This window comes from Bactrocera neohumeralis, chromosome 2 (assembly GCF_024586455.1).
Source record: "Bactrocera neohumeralis isolate Rockhampton chromosome 2, APGP_CSIRO_Bneo_wtdbg2-racon-allhic-juicebox.fasta_v2, whole genome shotgun sequence".
Lineage (NCBI taxonomy): Eukaryota > Metazoa > Arthropoda > Insecta > Diptera > Tephritidae > Bactrocera > Bactrocera neohumeralis.
In genome coordinates, this window is record NC_065919.1 from 86979146 (window position 1) to 86996659 (window position 17514).

General features: G+C 40.2%; 1 protein-coding gene across 2 annotated transcripts in view; it reads right to left on the reverse strand.

Moving 5' to 3' along the window:
• Positions 1-625: 625 nt before the first annotated feature.
• Positions 626-17514, reverse strand: part of LOC126757255 (serine-rich adhesin for platelets) — a 112135-nt gene continuing 95246 nt past the window's right edge. Inside the window, exons 6-13 of one of the 2 annotated variants that reach the window (XM_050471026.1) lie at positions 11906-12024; positions 11582-11784; positions 11055-11515; positions 10262-10636; positions 7087-10197; positions 6861-7019; positions 6252-6580; positions 4259-4432 (exon numbers count right to left, since the gene is read on the reverse strand). In XM_050471026.1, coding sequence (XP_050326983.1) covers positions 4339-4432; positions 6252-6580; positions 6861-7019; positions 7087-10197; positions 10262-10636; positions 11055-11515; positions 11582-11784; positions 11906-12024 — 4851 coding nt within the window. In that variant the 3' untranslated portion in view covers positions 4259-4338. Of the gene's footprint in view, positions 704-4258; positions 4433-6251; positions 6581-6860; positions 7020-7086; positions 10198-10261; positions 10637-11054; positions 11516-11581; positions 11785-11905; positions 12025-17514 lie in introns of those variants that run through there. The other variant, XM_050471035.1, reaches the window with a different exon arrangement.

Below are 17514 nucleotides of genomic sequence, written 5' to 3' on the forward strand. Positions count from 1 at the left end.
CAAAATGAATTTGTATTTATGTATGTATATATATATATTAGATATATATGTATATACTCACAATGTTGATACACATTTATTTTAGCAGACTGTTTTTGATAATGACTTTAAATATGATTAAGTATTTAATTAAATTGTAATTGTAATTAACTTTAAGATTACGTTACATACAATAACTCTGCGATTGTCAGTTTCAAATTTCAAAATTCTCAAATGTATGCTCACTTGTCATTTACTTGCACATGTATTTTTGTTGTGCTCACTATGTTTTCTGTTTTTCTGTTTACATTGCATGGTTGCATTTTAGCACTTCGGTAGTGAGTTTGGTATACTACATACGGCGTTGTGGGGTACACGTTGCAATTCGGCGTCGGTCACTTGGTGACCATATACATATACAATATTTGGGTAATTGGGTTGTAGGGCTGGTGCTTTCAAGGTATTGGGTGGTCGCTACTGGGTTGAGGGGGTCTAAATTCAGGATTTTTGCTCAATCGACGATTGCTGTTGTTGCTGGTGTTGGTGGTGACTTTGATTCACGCTTAGCTGTTGGCTTTGCGCAGATGCAACTGTATTGCTACTGCTGGTGGACGCTTCAGCGGCTGATTGTTGTTGCTGCTGGTGTTGTTGTTGCTGCTGCTGCTGCTCCTGCACGCGATGCGTCTTCATGTGTGCGCTTCTACTCTTCACTTTATTAAAAACTCTGCGAGTGCAAGACGAAATGTCAAAAAGAAAAGAGAAATGCAAAGTACACCATTAGATTTAATGATCACACGCAATAAATGCAAAAAACAAACACAACTATACACAGAGAGGCAAAAACGAAAAATAGGTTACGAGTACTTGGGCATCACAAAGCTGAGTCATAGCTAAGGTGGTAAAGGCAATGTGGTAGCAAAGCGCTCTAGAGATGAGGACGCACCATATATGCTAGATGTTGAAGCAAAAACAGAGAAACATAAGCAACAACGAGCATGAAGGTAGATGTCTATGAGGAACTACAGGTTGCAAACTACAAATAAAACAATAATGGATGTTTATTTATATAACGGTATGTGTAGGTGAGAGTGATAAGGACGAGACATTGCGATACACATAGCATATCCAAACATTTCTATCTATTTACATATGTACATATCTATCTACATATGTATATATATATATATATATATATATTGTTTCACAAATATCGTACTTAGCATGCACTAACGGTATTCGGAAAGCATTCGGTTGTTAGAAGAGTAAAAATTATTTTGTTAGTTTTGTTATTTTCAGCTCGTTTTGCTTATAGGAACGCCGCTCTCGTAAGCGAGTGCAGATAGTATAATACGCATTGATATGCTGAACAGATACTTATCTGTGTGAATTTGTTAGAAATTGCTTATTTTGAATTGGGTGAACAATGGGTTGGGAATGAACCTTTAATTATATAAAGTAACTTCAAAATATAAAAAAAAATGATTTTAGGACTATTTAGATACGTCCGTTTGCAAAATGAAAAAGAAAATATACAGCAAAATAAATATATGAAAAGCGAATGCATAAAATGGGTTAAGAAACATATGACGCAATGTGTGAGTGGGCCTAGCCTAAAACGATGGGTTTAACTGAGCGCTGAACTCAAAGAATACCAGTAAAGTCAAGTCACTAATGACTGATTAATTGAAACGAAACTGACTACGAATGTTACCTTCGTGGAAAAGGTGGAGAAGGTCTTCAAAGAATGTTGTTAATATTTCATGGCATATTGGGTAATCGAAAAAGTATTTTCGTATTTGGCAATAGATGTCGTTGCAGTCGTATATATCCAGTACAACCAATCAGTGAAGTATTGCTCTTGCTTCCGCTAAAACGAGCTTTGGGTAAGCCGCATATATAAAAAATTAATATAATCTCCAAAGACATAATAGATTGGAGAATAACCACATATATACATATGTATGTATATATCACTTGTTTCGAGGACATGTTACTAGAATAAGCTAATTTGGGAAATTATTTTTTAAAGCGAGGTAATGATTGAAATAGAACTTTTCCAGAATTCGCATAACATGCAAATTTGTATAGAAACTTTTTGCTTGCTTAGAAAAAGGCGTCAGCGAGTATTGTAGCTGAACTCATAGAAAACGCCCCTCTTACGGTAATGTGAGGTGTTATGAAAAATATAAAAAGGAGCGATACCAACGAAATTAAAAAGTTATTCAAATTTCACACGCTTTGAAACCCGAAATATATAAGGTCTAGTAGAAAGAAGTACATTATTTCTGCATACTTTAGTAGAATAATCCGCATAACAAGTTATTGAACTTGTTGTCAACTTCAAGGTCACTTCATAATGCCACTCTCATAGAAATATTCGACCCTATTAAAAGCATACTTGGACAGTCGATTTTTTGTGAAACTGCGAATTTTTTGCCAGTAAAATCATCAGAGATGGGAAGGTTGTAGAGGCAGAATTCTGCCGAGTTAACAGTCCGTCACCGGATACAAAATCCGAGGCCGTTCCAGTTACTTAGACCCGACTTTTATGAGAACGATTCCTATCACTTTCGATATGTGTGGTCTCGTCTTGTATTGATGGAACACATTTCCTCTGCTGTTGACCAAAAATGGCTGCTTCTAGCCAATGGCTTCCTTCAGTCTGTCCTATTTTTGACAGTCCAGATGAATAGCCGCTAATTATAGCAAACTCAAACCAAATACCAAAACGAGTTCGTCTTCTTCTTCATTGCCATAGACACCGCTTACGCGGTTATAACCGAACTTACAACAGCGCACGTTTCGTTCCAATTTTTCGTTGCTTGGCGGCATTCCTAATGTAGTCTAAGGTCTTTCCAACGGAGTGGAGATCTTTCTCTGCCTCTGCTTCCCCCAGCGGATACTGTGTTGAACACTCTCAGAGCTTGAGTGTTTTCATCCATTTGGATGACATGACCTAGCCAGCGTAGCGTCTGCCTCTTGATACACTGAACTATGTCAATGTCGTCGTATATCTCATCGTTCCATCGACTTTACTTCTCAATTACCTACTCAGTCCGAAGTACCACCTGTTGGCAAGAGGCTGACATTATTGTTGCTGTTAATGCTGGCTCCACGATAGGCGACTGCGACTTCGAAGTAATGCCTGTCAACAGTGACATGGGAGCCAAGTAGCGACTGTGACGACTGTTTGTTTGATGACAGAAGATTGTTCGTCTTGCCCTCTTTCACTACCAGAAGTAATGACTGTCAACTGTGACATGGGAGCCAAGTAGCGACTGTGACGACTGTTTGTTTGATGACAGGAGACAGTTCGTCTTGCCCTCATTCACTACCAGACTCATTTGCTTCGCTTCTTTATGCAGTCTGGAGAAGGCAGAACTAACGGAGCGGTTGTAGAGGCCAATGACTTTAATATCTACAACGTACGTCAGCAGCTATACATTTGCTAGTGTACATCTTTGGCGAATTCTTAAACTGTGCTGAGCCCATCAGTCACAAAACCGTTTTAGATTTTTTTAGAACGAAGTCTTTTCTACAACATATAGCGATCGCACTCAATTCGAGATCCAGATTACTAAAGAAATTTACTGCAAAAAATAGTGGATTTCTTTTTACTAGACTTATTATACTTTTAAACCAGAACAGGACTCTGCAGTCGATTCCGCGTATACCGAAACGGCAGGCGAAGAAATCTTCGAGTCTTAAATGAAAACTTTAATCAATGAAACTCGTTTCAAAAACGAACTCAATTTTTATGTACGGTACTTAGTAGGGTTGTGTTGGTAGCCTAGGTATGCATATGGTCTCTACAAGTGCAAGTGAGTTTTAATTAGTTTTTAAAGTATTTTTTATTTAAGCTAAGAGTTTATTTACAAACGCATGGGGGTATTTTAATTAAAAACTCAACGATTTAAAAATAAAAGGAGCAAGACTAGCGCAGCGTGTAAGTACTTAATATACATAGTATAAATTCAAACAATTCGAAACGATTTTGGGTGACGGGAGGGGGTTTCTTTACAAGTGTTCACAACGTACAACATACGAGTGTTATTGGCTGGAGGGGGAATGTGTTAATAATGGGATAATGGAATTACAAATGGAGTAGTATATATATTTGTTATCGGCATGTGTGAGAGAGAGAGACAGACAGAGAGAGAGAGAGAGAGAGGTGTTTGAAATGAATTGCATAACTTTGAATTGAAATTTTAATTGTTTATTGAAAATGGAAATGAAGAGTAAATTATTTAGCAATGATTTGAACACCACTTACAATTTTACGCTTTGGCTGAGTGTGGCGCTGAAAGACACATGCCGGTTGCAGTGGCGGCTGCTGCTTCAGTGAGCGAGCTAGCACTTTCAACATGGGCGCGCTTGCGCGTGCGCGTCGTTATACAACAGCGTGGTGGTGGGGAGTAGCGACAACTCGCAATTCAACTTGTGACTTTTGACTCTGCGCGATTCATATATATGTAGGTAAATAGTTTTTTATTTCAGTTTTATATATTAAAAATTTGTATTTTTAATTATTCAGTTTCATTTTAATTGCAGTTCACGGTTAGTTGAGGTGTGCAGGTTATGTAATACACAATGTTATCGTTTGTTAATTTATGTAAACGTAGATTCATTGTCGTTTCATTAAATATTATATAAGTATATAGTTTTTCGAATTATTGTGGAAATTCGTTTGTTGTCATTCATTCGGTGTATTTTTTGTTATAGTTCATATTTCATTTTATTTCGTTTTAAAACATGGAACAATACAATACAACAACAATAACAACAATTATTATTATCTTATATATCATTAAAATAAGTCACTTAAATATATATGTATGTATGTATGTTTGTATGCAATATTGGTATGTTTTTGTAAGATAAGTATTGAACTGAGAGTTAAACTACAAACGGGGATTTAAATAAACAATTGCAGATATTAATTTAAGTTAAGCCAATAAATTGCACAGGCCAGAACATAATACACCCGGTGGCAAAATTAAAAAACAAAAGAAAAACAACAAGAAAAAGCGTTAACTTCGGTTGTACCGAAGTCGATAATCGATTCGGCTTCGTTCGCAGCAACACGGCCTAGCGTATGCAACGATTTTGCGCAATTTACGTCGTGATCTTAAATTGAAAGCATACAAAATACAGATTGTGCAAGAACTGAAACCGCTCGACCTTCCCAAGCGACATCGCTTCGCTCTATGGGCTCTTGAAAAGTTCCAAGAAGATCCGACGTTTTCGAGCCAAATTTTGTTCAGCGATGAGGCCTATTTCTGGCTCAATGGGTATGTAAATAAACAAAATTGCCGCATTTGGGACGAAGAGCAGCCTGAAGAGATTCAAGAGCTGGCATTTTATCCATAAAAAGCAACGGTTCTGTGTGGTTTATGGGTCGGTGGAATCATTGGTCAATATTTCTTCAAAAAAGATGCCGTTGAGAACATAACCGTCAGTGGCGGCCGACTGTTTGATGCCTGAAATTGAGGCTCGTGATCTCTGCGGCAATTGTTCTAACAAAACGGCGCCATTTCCCACACATTGCATCAATCAAAGGATGTATTGGGAGAACACTTCGGAGAGCAGATAATTTCACGTTTTGTTCCGGTTGATTGGCCACCAAGATCGTGTGATATCACACCGTTAGACTTTTTCCTGTAAGGATAGTAAAGCCTAAAGTCTATGCGGATAATCTTGCATCGATTCACGTCCTGAAGCGGAACATGACGCTTGTCATTCGCCAGTTACCAGTTGAAATGCTGGAACAACTCATCGAAAATTGAACTTAACGGATAGACCATCCGAAACGTAGCCGCGACCAACATTTCATAGAGCTAATCATCAAAAAATAAATGCCAAAGAATGTTCTTTCGAATGGTAATAAAAATTCCCCATTAAATTTGAAATTTCTTGGGAACCATCTATTGAAACTAGAGTGTGACAACCATATATTATATACCAATAGAGATGAAAGTGACTGCGTAGCCGATAAATTTGTAGAGAATATTTTAGTTTTTAAATATATTATTATTTTTCGATTTATACAAAATTATAAAACATAAGATATTTTTTAAATCATAGAAGAAATTATATTGAAAGTGTGAGTGAATCCACAGTATGTTTGTGTGTAGGTATGTGAGTGTGAGGAACATTTGTAGCATAATTTCACGGTAACGGTAACGGTAGCGTTTACGTTAATACGTTTTAATTTACGAATACAAAATGACAGAACGGAGTGAGAAATAGAGAGAGTGGAGGGGGAGTCTTACTTGCCGCACACCTTGCAGGGAAAGTCGGTGTCCTTGGCGGTGCTGACGGCACCGGGCACGCCGCTTTGACTAGCGTCTTTTGGTAATGCACCGGAAGCACTCGCACCACCGACGCTCACTTGAGATTGTGTCTGAGACGCACAGCCGTTGGTCTGCTGGACGACGCTTGTCGAGCCGCCCGTTGTGGCACCGTTGTTCTGATTAGTAGTGTTGCTTGTAGCATTATTGTTGTGATTATTATTGTTATTGTTGTTATGATGGCTATTCGAATTTCTACCGTAAGTATGTATGCGAGTGTGACCATGCAGGGCAGCTTTTGAGGTAAAGCTCTATGGGTACAGCGGCAGCGCGATAAATGTAAATTTGCATTTTTCATGGAAGGGAAAGTGAGATATAATATTAATTTGCTATTAACGGTGAATTGATGATGCAAAATGAGGGTTGTTGCATATGGAAATACTTATTTTGTACTTAAATTTAGCTGCGAAAAACATGGTTAATTGCCGAATACATCAAGCGACAGTTTCGGCAGACAACCGTCACTTCGCCTTTGCGGTTATAGAATGACATTTCTGTTATGTAGTTATGTGCTCTCAGGGGTTTACTTACCGCAGAGCAATCCGGCACTTCGCAGACATACGGTTTCGGATCGTTCACCGGTGGTGGAGGTGGCGTTTCCGTTTTAAGATGTGATACTTTATAGTCAACACAAAGTTTCTTCCAGAAGTAGTACATGTGCACACACTCGCCCGTTGTCTTTGAACCCAACTAAATAAATAATTTAATGGAAGTCAATTAATAGTAGCAGTAATAGGCAGCACTTCCATGAACTTACCTCCAGCGAAATGCGTCCAAAATCTTTGCCATGCCGTTCCAGTCCTTTTAAGAACACCTCCAATTCGGTAGCGGACCATTTCATCTGGAATGCATTCGATGGTGTTTGGAGTAAAGTTAGTACTGCCGCGGCCATATTTCCTTGTGCTTTGAGCAGTGTGTGCAGCGCTACTTCTTCGGTGTGACTGCCCAGCGGCACAGCCGATGATTTGCTCAGGTCAATGTAGCGCATCAAAATCTTCTCGTCTGTTTGTACGGTGGGGTCCCACAATTGCTCCGCACTCACAGGCTCCTCGACGTCGAAACAAGAGTTGATTTTACACAACTCACCATCGGTTGCGGCATCGCTACCCGCACTGTGAATGCGTTCTCGGCAAGGCGGTACTTGTGCTTGATACGCCGAGCCCAGATTGACCTTTGATTCATCTGAAAAATCCACTAAGCCCACCGGATCGTCGAAATCATCGTCAAAACTATCGAAACCAAGCAGACCCGTGTTGAGTTGCTTGCGCACACTGCAATACAGTCCGACACCTTTTCGATCGGGATTAAGTATAGGCGCCGGTGTATAATGCGTTCGCGAGGGTTTGCGCAACTTAGATCGATACGGTGAGAGCGGATGATATTTGGCGAAACTTTGTGAATTGCTGGAGTCACTGGAATTGTGCGGCCGCAGACGACGCTTCAGTATGGAATTTGTTTGGTTGGAGAGGGGTTGCAGTGTGGAAAGAACTGTAGAAGCCGCTGGTGGTTGACATGAAGACGATGAGATGGGCAGATTACAGGCACTCGACTGATTGCCGATTTGTTGCAAAGCGGACATTGAGTTGTTGGAATTACTGGAGTTGCTGGCGAAGTAGATATTGGTGTCGGTATTAATGGAGCTACCGGCGGACAGAAGACCCATATCGCCTTGTTGTCCCGTTATATGTATCTCCTGCTTGTCGGTCGAACCTGTAAAAACTAGCTGCTGATGCAGTATGCCACCATCAAGCGTTGACACATGCTGAATCGGTGTGTTCACGTCAATGTATTGTTGCTGGTTTTGTACTTGCGGTAGGTTTTGTAGATTGTACTGTAGCGTCGAGGGTGTGTCATTGCCGTCTGCGACGGTTTGTTGCATTGCCATTGCTAATTGATTGCCAACGTAGTCACCGCCGGTAGATGTTTGTTGCTGCTGTTGTTGTTGCATTTGATGCTCCATTTGCTGGGCGTAAAGCAAATGCTGTGTGGAGTGCTGGATTTGCTGTGATTGTGATAGCGATTGTTGACTTTGTTGTTGCTGCTGAGCTTGGACCTGTTGCGTTGTTTGTATAATTTGTCCCCGCTGCTGACCGAAATCTCTTGGAGACGAGGATAAGAGCGGGTCATCCGAATTAGGCATCATTTGTGATTGTAAGCCCAAACCCGGCAAATAATACAAATCAATAATATTTTCATCCGATTGCTCTTCGCAATTCAGATTGATATTTTCGTCGGGTAACACATCGCGCAATACCTCTTTCACTTCTTCGGCCGTACCAATACTGCCGGTGAAAAATGATTCTGGTAAAGGCGAAGTTGCATTTCGCGAGTCATTCAGAAACTCCTGATCCTCATCCAAAAATGCCAGATTGCTTTCAGCAAAGTCCCGTAGATCACATTCCGTGTCATCCTCCTGTGTACCATTCAGTAAATCCTCCACCTTGATGGAACCATCGAAAGCGCTCTCCTCCAACACGGTCTTCAACTTCAATATCTTCTCGGTGTCGGTGAGCTCATGCTGATTGTCATTGCTTTTGAAGAAAGTCACTTCGGTTGCTGACTGCGTGAGGAAGTCGCCACTGCATTTCTCATTGAAGAAAGCGTTTGTCACTTCGGAATACTGGTGTCCATCATCGACATAGGGCGATGATTGCGTCATATTTTCATGACTGGAGGGTGGTGTTGGATATGCGAGCGGCGAGTTTATAGGTGAGGATAACGAGCCCAGTTGATGCGCGTTGGAACGCATGCTAGTCACAGCCTGTATCTGGGCACTATTCTGCATGATTAACTCCTTGGAATGAAATTGTTGGAAAGTGGGTAAAGTGGTGGGCATAGCATTGACACTACCGTCGGCTTCTAACTTCAAGTATTCGGCTTGAATGCAATTACCGCTATTGTCGGTGTGATCGCCTTCCGTGATCCCCACGCCAGTCACAGAGCCAAATTGTTCGGAATGTTCGCTTTTCAATTGTTGCGAGTCATCGTTGAGTAACTGCATTGAATCTACCGTCTGCAGCAACATATCCGTGTCAGCGACATTATAGACCTCCGCATCATCGAAAAATCCCGATGTGTCACTGCTATAAGTGACCGTATACACATCACCACCTATGCCGCCGTCACCACTCTGCGATATGGTGAGTGATAGTGGCGTCGTGTCGGTCAGGGCTAAGCTGGCGGGAGTAGAGGATCGCAGGACGTTAGCACTCGACTTGGCCATACGGGTGGGTAGAACTTGCACGTCGGACGGTATAATCACAGTGCGATTGTTGTTGGTGATTATTTGACGCGATCCGCCATTGCCGTTATTACTGCTACTGCTTCCCATATTTGTTATTGGGTTTGTACTGTTTAATGGCTTCTTGGCAGTGACGGCGATGCGCGTGCCGCGCTTCAATAACTCAATGAGTGTCGAGTCTTTCGGATCGGTCGAAGTTCCCTTGGTAGTCGTTGTATTTGTCGTTGCTGCAGATTTCATCGTTGACGGATTCATCGTTGCATTATTCGCTTGGAGAGCCGCACTCAAGCCCATACCCAAACTATGGCCCACATTACCCACTGTCTTCTGTTGCTTTGTGCTGAAAATTTCGATACCCTGCGACATGCCGATTTGCTGCAAGCCCAATGTACCACCACTGAAGTTTTTGATTGTAGTTGCGGCAGGTAGCATAGTCGTTGTGGTGGCGGTGGGCGAGTTCTGACTAGACGTGTTGTTGTTACTACTGTTTGCACCATTACCGCCGCCGATGTTGCCATTATGGCTGTGTGATTTGGGACTAAGGAAACTTTCTAGATCGCTAATCGATCGTCGGATTGTGGAAGTGCTGGATACGCTACTGGGTGGTGCAGGAACTACGAAGGCACCCTGTCATACGCAAAAACATAAACGTAATTGTTGGAAAAGCAAAAACCAACACTTTTCTACTCACCTTGTTCATATCTTTGCGTTTACTGATGATTTTCTCTTCGATCAGCGCACGCACGCCAATACTGGCTGTCTGCAGCGGTGGACCGCTTGGCTCTTTCTTTTCTGTCTTTTTGGTCTCGGGGTCTTTTTTGAAATAGCCGCCATGTAGCCGCATATGTCCGTTGAGTGCTGGTATATTCTTGAACTTGCGATGACACAAATTGCATTCAACTTGCTTCTGATCCATCTTGACAATATTCAAGAGATGCGGATTAATGGCGGCCACAAATTGTTGATTCACCTCCTCTTCTTTGGCTTCGATGGGCGATGTTGCTGTGCTGGACGTCGCATCGGAATTGGACTCATCGACGGCGATGGATACATTTTGCGTGTTTAACTGAAAAAGTACGGGAATTGAAATGAAGAAATAATTATTGTGCTGAACTAATCTCTTTTAAGAGGTATTGGCGTTATAAGAAGAGAACTCGTCAGCCGGCAGTTAGCGGCTGTTGGAAGAATTACGAAATGGTAGCAGTCATACAAGTTTATAAAAATATTCCTTAGTGGACTGAAATCTACAGCTAACTCAAAATTTAAGGCTCAACCACTTCAGAAAGCCGGTAACGAATGACTTGCTGAGATTTTCAGACATATCAAAATAATACTATGTTTATTTCTTAAGCACTAGGTGAGCCATGACTAAAATAGTTATCTCTGAATTCAGAACTCCAGAGACGATATTATCGCTTTTAGATATTAATATTTATCCTTCTCATGCTGGCATTTCTATTGCTTTTTTAACTGTTTAAACTTACAAGTTGCATATTCCAAGTACGCGGTCGACCCGAAGAACCGCTCACGGCATGATGTGAACCCGACGCACCAAGTGTAGACGAAGATGGATTTGTGTCTACTTTGTAAGAATTAACGCTGGTGGGTGAGGAGACCGTCACCTGTGCGCTCGTTTGCTTCGTCTGTTGCATAATCTTACTGATCAAATCCAATTGTTCGCGAGTCAAACCCTCACCGGTGTCCACGATACTCGTCTCGGCGAGCGCAATTGTAGGGGACGACGCGGGCAACGAAACACCACTCACTGACGACGCAGACGACGTTGACGTGGGCGAAAGCAGAGTGACACCGGTCTTAATGGGCAAATTGATGGCTTTTATTTGCTCTTCGGTTAGCGCAACTCCGGTGGCCGCATCAACAATACTGCCACCTGTAGAGATGTAAGTGCGTATGCATGTGGCACCGTCCGGTGAACTGGCATCCCCTACAAAAACATGAAAACCCACATAAGGCGCTCGGTCATTTATGTTCGGTGCGCTGTTCTACTTACCGCTTGCTGTGGCCGGTGATAGACTAAGTCCGTTTGGTGTGCTGGAGGTTGGCGAGAGAGTTTGATTTTGTGGTGTTATTATGCCCGAATGATGGTTCTCGGTGTGACGGCGCAGGGAACGTGCATCGCAGTATGATTTGCCGCAGCCCTCAGCTTTGCATTCGTAGGGTTTTTTGTTACGATGTGTCATCATGTGGCCATTTCTGAGAGCGCGAAACGGAGGGAACGACGGAATGCGGATGCGAAAAATGTGTGTGTTATTATTTTGTTGAAAAATGCATCGATCAAAGTGTTTGCAAATACAAATAACTGTAATTAACTTACAAGTGATCTTGTCGCTTAAACGCCTTCGAACACATCGCACACACGTATTTCCGCTCGTCGCTATGCGTCAGTTTGTGCTTCGCCAACGCTGACGCATTTCCAAAGATTTTACTACAGATCTACAAATATCAAAGCACAAAAACAACAACAAGACGAGCTGTTGTATAATTATACAAAAATAAAAAAATATATTTTGCTTGCGTTATACACGTAGACAGACACACAGACGAACACACAAGTCGGCAGAACTAGGAAATTGGAAATTGAAAAACAATTTGGAAAACACCATAAACGTGCGGCAAAAACAAAAATAATAACAAAGGCGAAAAACAAAAAACGAACCAAAAAATGACAAGCAGCGAAAAATATATGAGCACCATTAAGATCACGCCGAACTCGCGTGCTTCCACCGCACATTGGTGCCCAAGCGAGTCTGCGGAAGTGTGCGCCGGCAGTCGGCAGTCAGCAGTCAGCACCCACCCAATAAACCAAAACATCTCCAATTAGTGCAAAGACAATTAGAGATAATGAAGAAAATTATCTTGGGAAATTGTTTTAATTGTTAAGCCAAATTCCTCCTAATGGATGGGCGTTTGGGGGTCTGATATGTAAATATGCTGTGCTTACCATACACAGCACATACATACACACTTCACTCGCACATGCACTTGTTCTAATTATTGTATGAGAAATCCCATTAGAGTACTTTGTTTATTTACTTGTGTAATCTGGCGTATTTAGCAAATATGAGCGAGTTTATTTGTGTGTGTTCATGTAAATATGTAAGCATAATATGGATATCAATCAGCGAGCTTGGACTCAAACTAAATATAATCGCTTCAAAAATATACTTCGCCTTTATTTGGTATTACTATATTGCAAAGATTTGAGTTCCACAGCCTTAGACGTCAGACTCGAGGAAATCCGCTTATTTTAACAATAATAATAAATTAGGTTTGGTTCTTTGAGATACCAGATGGAGTTCAGTTGATAGGTTCATCAGCAGAAATCATCCTTTAGAATACCTGCGCTTGACGCGAATTTCAAAGACTCTGTGGCCTCACTCTCGATACCTCTTCCATTGTATCATACCGTGGGAACCCCAGATGCTTACAGCGAAGTCTTGCCAAAGTGGAACAAGTGCAAAAGAGATACTCCATTGTTTCTCTGGTGCCTTTCTCTAGACATTTCCTGCAATCTTTTCGATCTGAGCACATATTATAAATCCAAATAATATTTTCGAAAGAAAATAATATTTCCATAATTCAAATGCTTACAAACCGTAAACGATGAATTTTGTTCGCCTGACGTATCTTCTTCAAGTTATGTCAAGTTAGTTTATGGGATTATCAGCAAAAATTGGACTAAACTGTCAGACATGTTCATGAACAGTGGGATGACTCAATAACTTTCATTTAAAATTATATTTTCTACTTTGGATCTGTGCCAAAATGCCTTAAAGTTTCTTCAAATGGAATTTTTTTTTGACAGTTATAAGGTGAGGAATATGTAATCAAAGTACCATGGTACACTTTTAATTTATTTTTTTTTTACAGCAATAGCCGAAGCTTGTAAGCAGAAGAGAGGTTCAGCTAAAAAGAGCTAAATATTCGTGTTTGGAAAAAGAAAAAGAATTTGTAAATTGGAGTTAACATAATCAGTGAAAATTCAGACAGAAACTACACCATCGTTTTACGTAGGTTGTCGTTTATATATCGGGTTCGGCAACCTTAGTTTTGCAATCCGGCAACTCACCACTTTATTGAAAAGTTTGACTTTTTTGATGGAATTAAAACGCGAACATTTTCAGGTCTCAGCAACGCCTCCTTCATTTGGTGTGAAACAAATGGTCAATAATGGTTCATATGTTTCTCCAAACCCAAAAGGTTGAAAACTTCTAAATTGTATACTACTTTTTCAACTTTAACATTCATATTATATATTGATAAAACTAGGTAAGAAAGTTAACAATAACCTCCATTTCCATATATTCATATGGTTTGGGGGAGTACTTAAAAATTGTAATAGTATTTTAAAATTTTTCGTGGGCCGATGGATTGCCGTTCGAGCTATTCAAATGCGGCGGGAAAGAACTAAAAAGGAGCATTTATCAGCTTCTTTTTGTAAAGTGTGCTCTGCCCAAAGGGAGACCCAACAATCTGCGCCAATTACAGTGGGATAAGCCTCCTCAACACGGCATATAAGGTTTTATCGTGCGTATTGTATGAAAGATTAAATACCACCGTCAACAAAATGATTGGATCTTATCAGAAATGTTCTGCGCACAATTTATAGTTCTTTGCGCATTGCCAACGGCGAATACCGCAGTCGATGGAACAATGAGCTGTACGAGATATACGACGACATTAACCTAGTTCAGCGAATTAAGAGACAGCGTCTTCGCTGTCTGAGAGTATTCGACGCAGTGCTCGCTTGGGGAAACAGAGCAAAAGGAAGACCTTTGGAAAGACCAAGTGGTGAAGGACCTTGCTACACTTGAAATCTTCAATTGGCGCCAACCAGCAAAAAAGAAAAACGACTGGCTCGCTATTGTAAACTCGGCTTTGACCGCGTAAGCGGTGTCTACGCCAATAAAGTAAAGCAGATTTTCAAATCAACTCTAATTTCTCTAACTGTTTTTAACAATTTATTCTGCGTTTAAGTAGACCCCTAATTATTACAAAATGCTAAAGATTTGTTAATAAATCAGCTATTTTTAGCAGTAGAATTCTCTTCCATCAAGGCTTTAAATAAACAAGCTTAAGCATTAGAACTTTGGCCCATAACTCAAAGGTCAGCAAAGTGGTGCTTCCCTAAAGTGAAATCCACATACATACTTACATACCCACATGCGAGCATACAATTTATTCTAAATAAATATTTTAATTGACAAGTAACAAAATAAATTTAACGACTCTCGACTAATGGACAGGCACTTAAGTAGATTTCGTTTATATTTATGAAAGTGTCTATCTAAATAGTCATAAGTTTGAGCAGCAAGCCAGTCATTACGTAGTAGTTCCCTCGAAAACAATGGCTACAATGTATAATGTAAAACTCAAAAACAAAAAAATAATAAACAAAAACAAAAACAAAATTAAATAAAATTAAAGTACGAATTAGTCATTTTAAAAATTTCCATATGCACACGGCGAATTGAATAACCTTTAGACGAAAATCATAAAGTTTGAATTTAGACAGTAATTCATGCCCTGAACTGACCTTTATGTTTATATTTTTTTATAATTTTTGTTTGTTTTGAGTCACACAGTTTAGGACGGAAATTAGTAAACAATAGTGAACCTTTATGCTGTGCAACTTGACATTGCTTCAAAGTGGGGTTTATTCAAAAAGTCAGTGACCGAATTGTATAGTACTTTATCCTTAATTCACTTCATGCGTCAAGTTTAAAGCTCAATGAATGCGTAAATAAATTTCCAAAAAGAATATAGAAAAGCAAATAAAAAATAATTTGGAAAATATCGCAACGAATTTCCGCACGGGTATCCAGACTCAGCATGTAAGAGTGCACCTTTTCCGCTTGGGCGCTCGCGACTTTTGTCTTTCCGTATGCACTAGCCATGTACATATACCTACATCTGCACCATAAATGTGTGTGGATGGAAAATTCTGGTAAAATGTTTATTTGTCTATATAATTTGCTAATGCATGTAAGTATGTTCAGTAGTAAAATTACTAAATGAGCCGTGAATCTCCGCGCGAAATGTGTGTACATACAAATTTATTATTGCAAAAACGAGGGAACTCAAAAATGCAATGATTTGCTTGCGACGCCTATACTTATTGAACAAATAAACTCATGGACGAATTTCAAATAAAATACAACTTTGAAATTTTAGCTTATTTTTCAATAGCAATCTTACTGTAATGAGTCAACTTTTCTCGTAAACTTGAAGCAAGAACTCCAAAATTTGCAAAAATTACACTCCAGTATTTTTGCTCCAAGGCCTGAACCGAAGCGGGCTAGTCCGCATAGACTTTAGTCTTTGCATGTCCCCACAGGTAAAAGTCTAGCGGTGTTTATCCCACGTTCTTGGTGGCCAATCAACCGGTCTAAAACATAAAATTATCTGGTCACCGAAGTTTTCTAACAATAAATTCATTGATTAACGCGATGTGTGGAATGCGAAACCAAATGTGTGATATCACGAGCTCAATTTCAGGTCAAATAGTCGTTATCATGGCGCCATAACGGTCGCTATTGACGAATACGTTCTCAATTTTTAAGAAATATGGACAGTTGATTCCACCGGCTGCTCTGCATTAAATGGCAGCTCTTGAGTCTCTTCAGGTTGCTCTTCGCCCCAAATGCGGCAATTTTGCTTGTTTACATACCCATTGAGCCAGAAATGGGCCCAATCGCTGCAAAAAGTTTGGCTCGAAAACGTCGGTTCTTCTTGGAACTTTTCAAGAGCCCACAGAGTGAAGCGATGTTGCATGGGAAGGTCGAGCGTCTTCAGTTCATGCAAAAGTTGTATTTTTTTAAGCTTTCAATTTAAGACTTCGACGTAAAATGCACTAAATCATTCCATACGTCAGTCCGAGTTGTTGCGAACAGGGCCGAATCGACTCTCCACGGTCTTCGTGTACATTCTCGGTTACGGCTGCTATATTTTCTTCATTGCATGCTGACGTGGTCTATTCAGTCGAATATTATCCAATAATGAATGAAAATATGGTCTCAAGATGGGTGATGGTGTTGCGAATAGGACACTCAGTAGGCCGATTATGTTGACCATAAGTTGGGTAAAGCGCCCGAAACACATTCTTTACGGAACGTGAATTTTCATTTTAAGGTTGAACGATATGTAAACGTGGTTCAGGCGTAAGCCTTTGCATGATGATATGGCAAACAATACTGAACCAAAATAACATGAAAGCTATTGAAAAACTACTTCTTTTTGGATCACCCTTTATATAAAAAATAACACCTCAAATCTCCTCTGTCATATGTCTTCTCGAATGTAATTTAAATGCGCTTAAACAGATTCTACATCTACTCATTCACAGTGGATAACGTTTTGGTAGTCTAAACACCCTCCGTAGAGAAGATAATAGCTCCAGTTGCAAGGCAAAAGAGAGTAAATCTCTCATAACAGCATTCTGGTAGTGGAGAAGGTTATAATCATGCCAATTCAGACTGCTTCAATCACACCCAAAGTGAGTCCTGGAAGCAACGAGTACATAAATTATGCCTCAGCCCTACTAAGATTCCATAGGATATAATTGTTGTAGCGGCAGAAAACGTTTTGAAGTAATTTGGAGAACTGTTGTCGAGTTGGTATCCGTAATCCGTATTCGCTCTGATTACGTACCACCAACTGTCGGGCATGTCACACAACACTGAGCAGCATCTCATTTAAAAAACCAACAGCGGTTGCTTTATTCTCCTTTATTTAACCGCAGGAGCAGTTTAATCCCACATTTTTTACTATTATGCCATAAAATAAATTAAAGGTTTTTTTTTTGTTGCGTGCCTCTAAATGTACGTGGCGCTCACATACAATATCGCTGCTTCATCACATTACACCAAAAATTTGTTATTGCAATCAATTCGAAATTACTAACTCGTCGCAACAATACACACC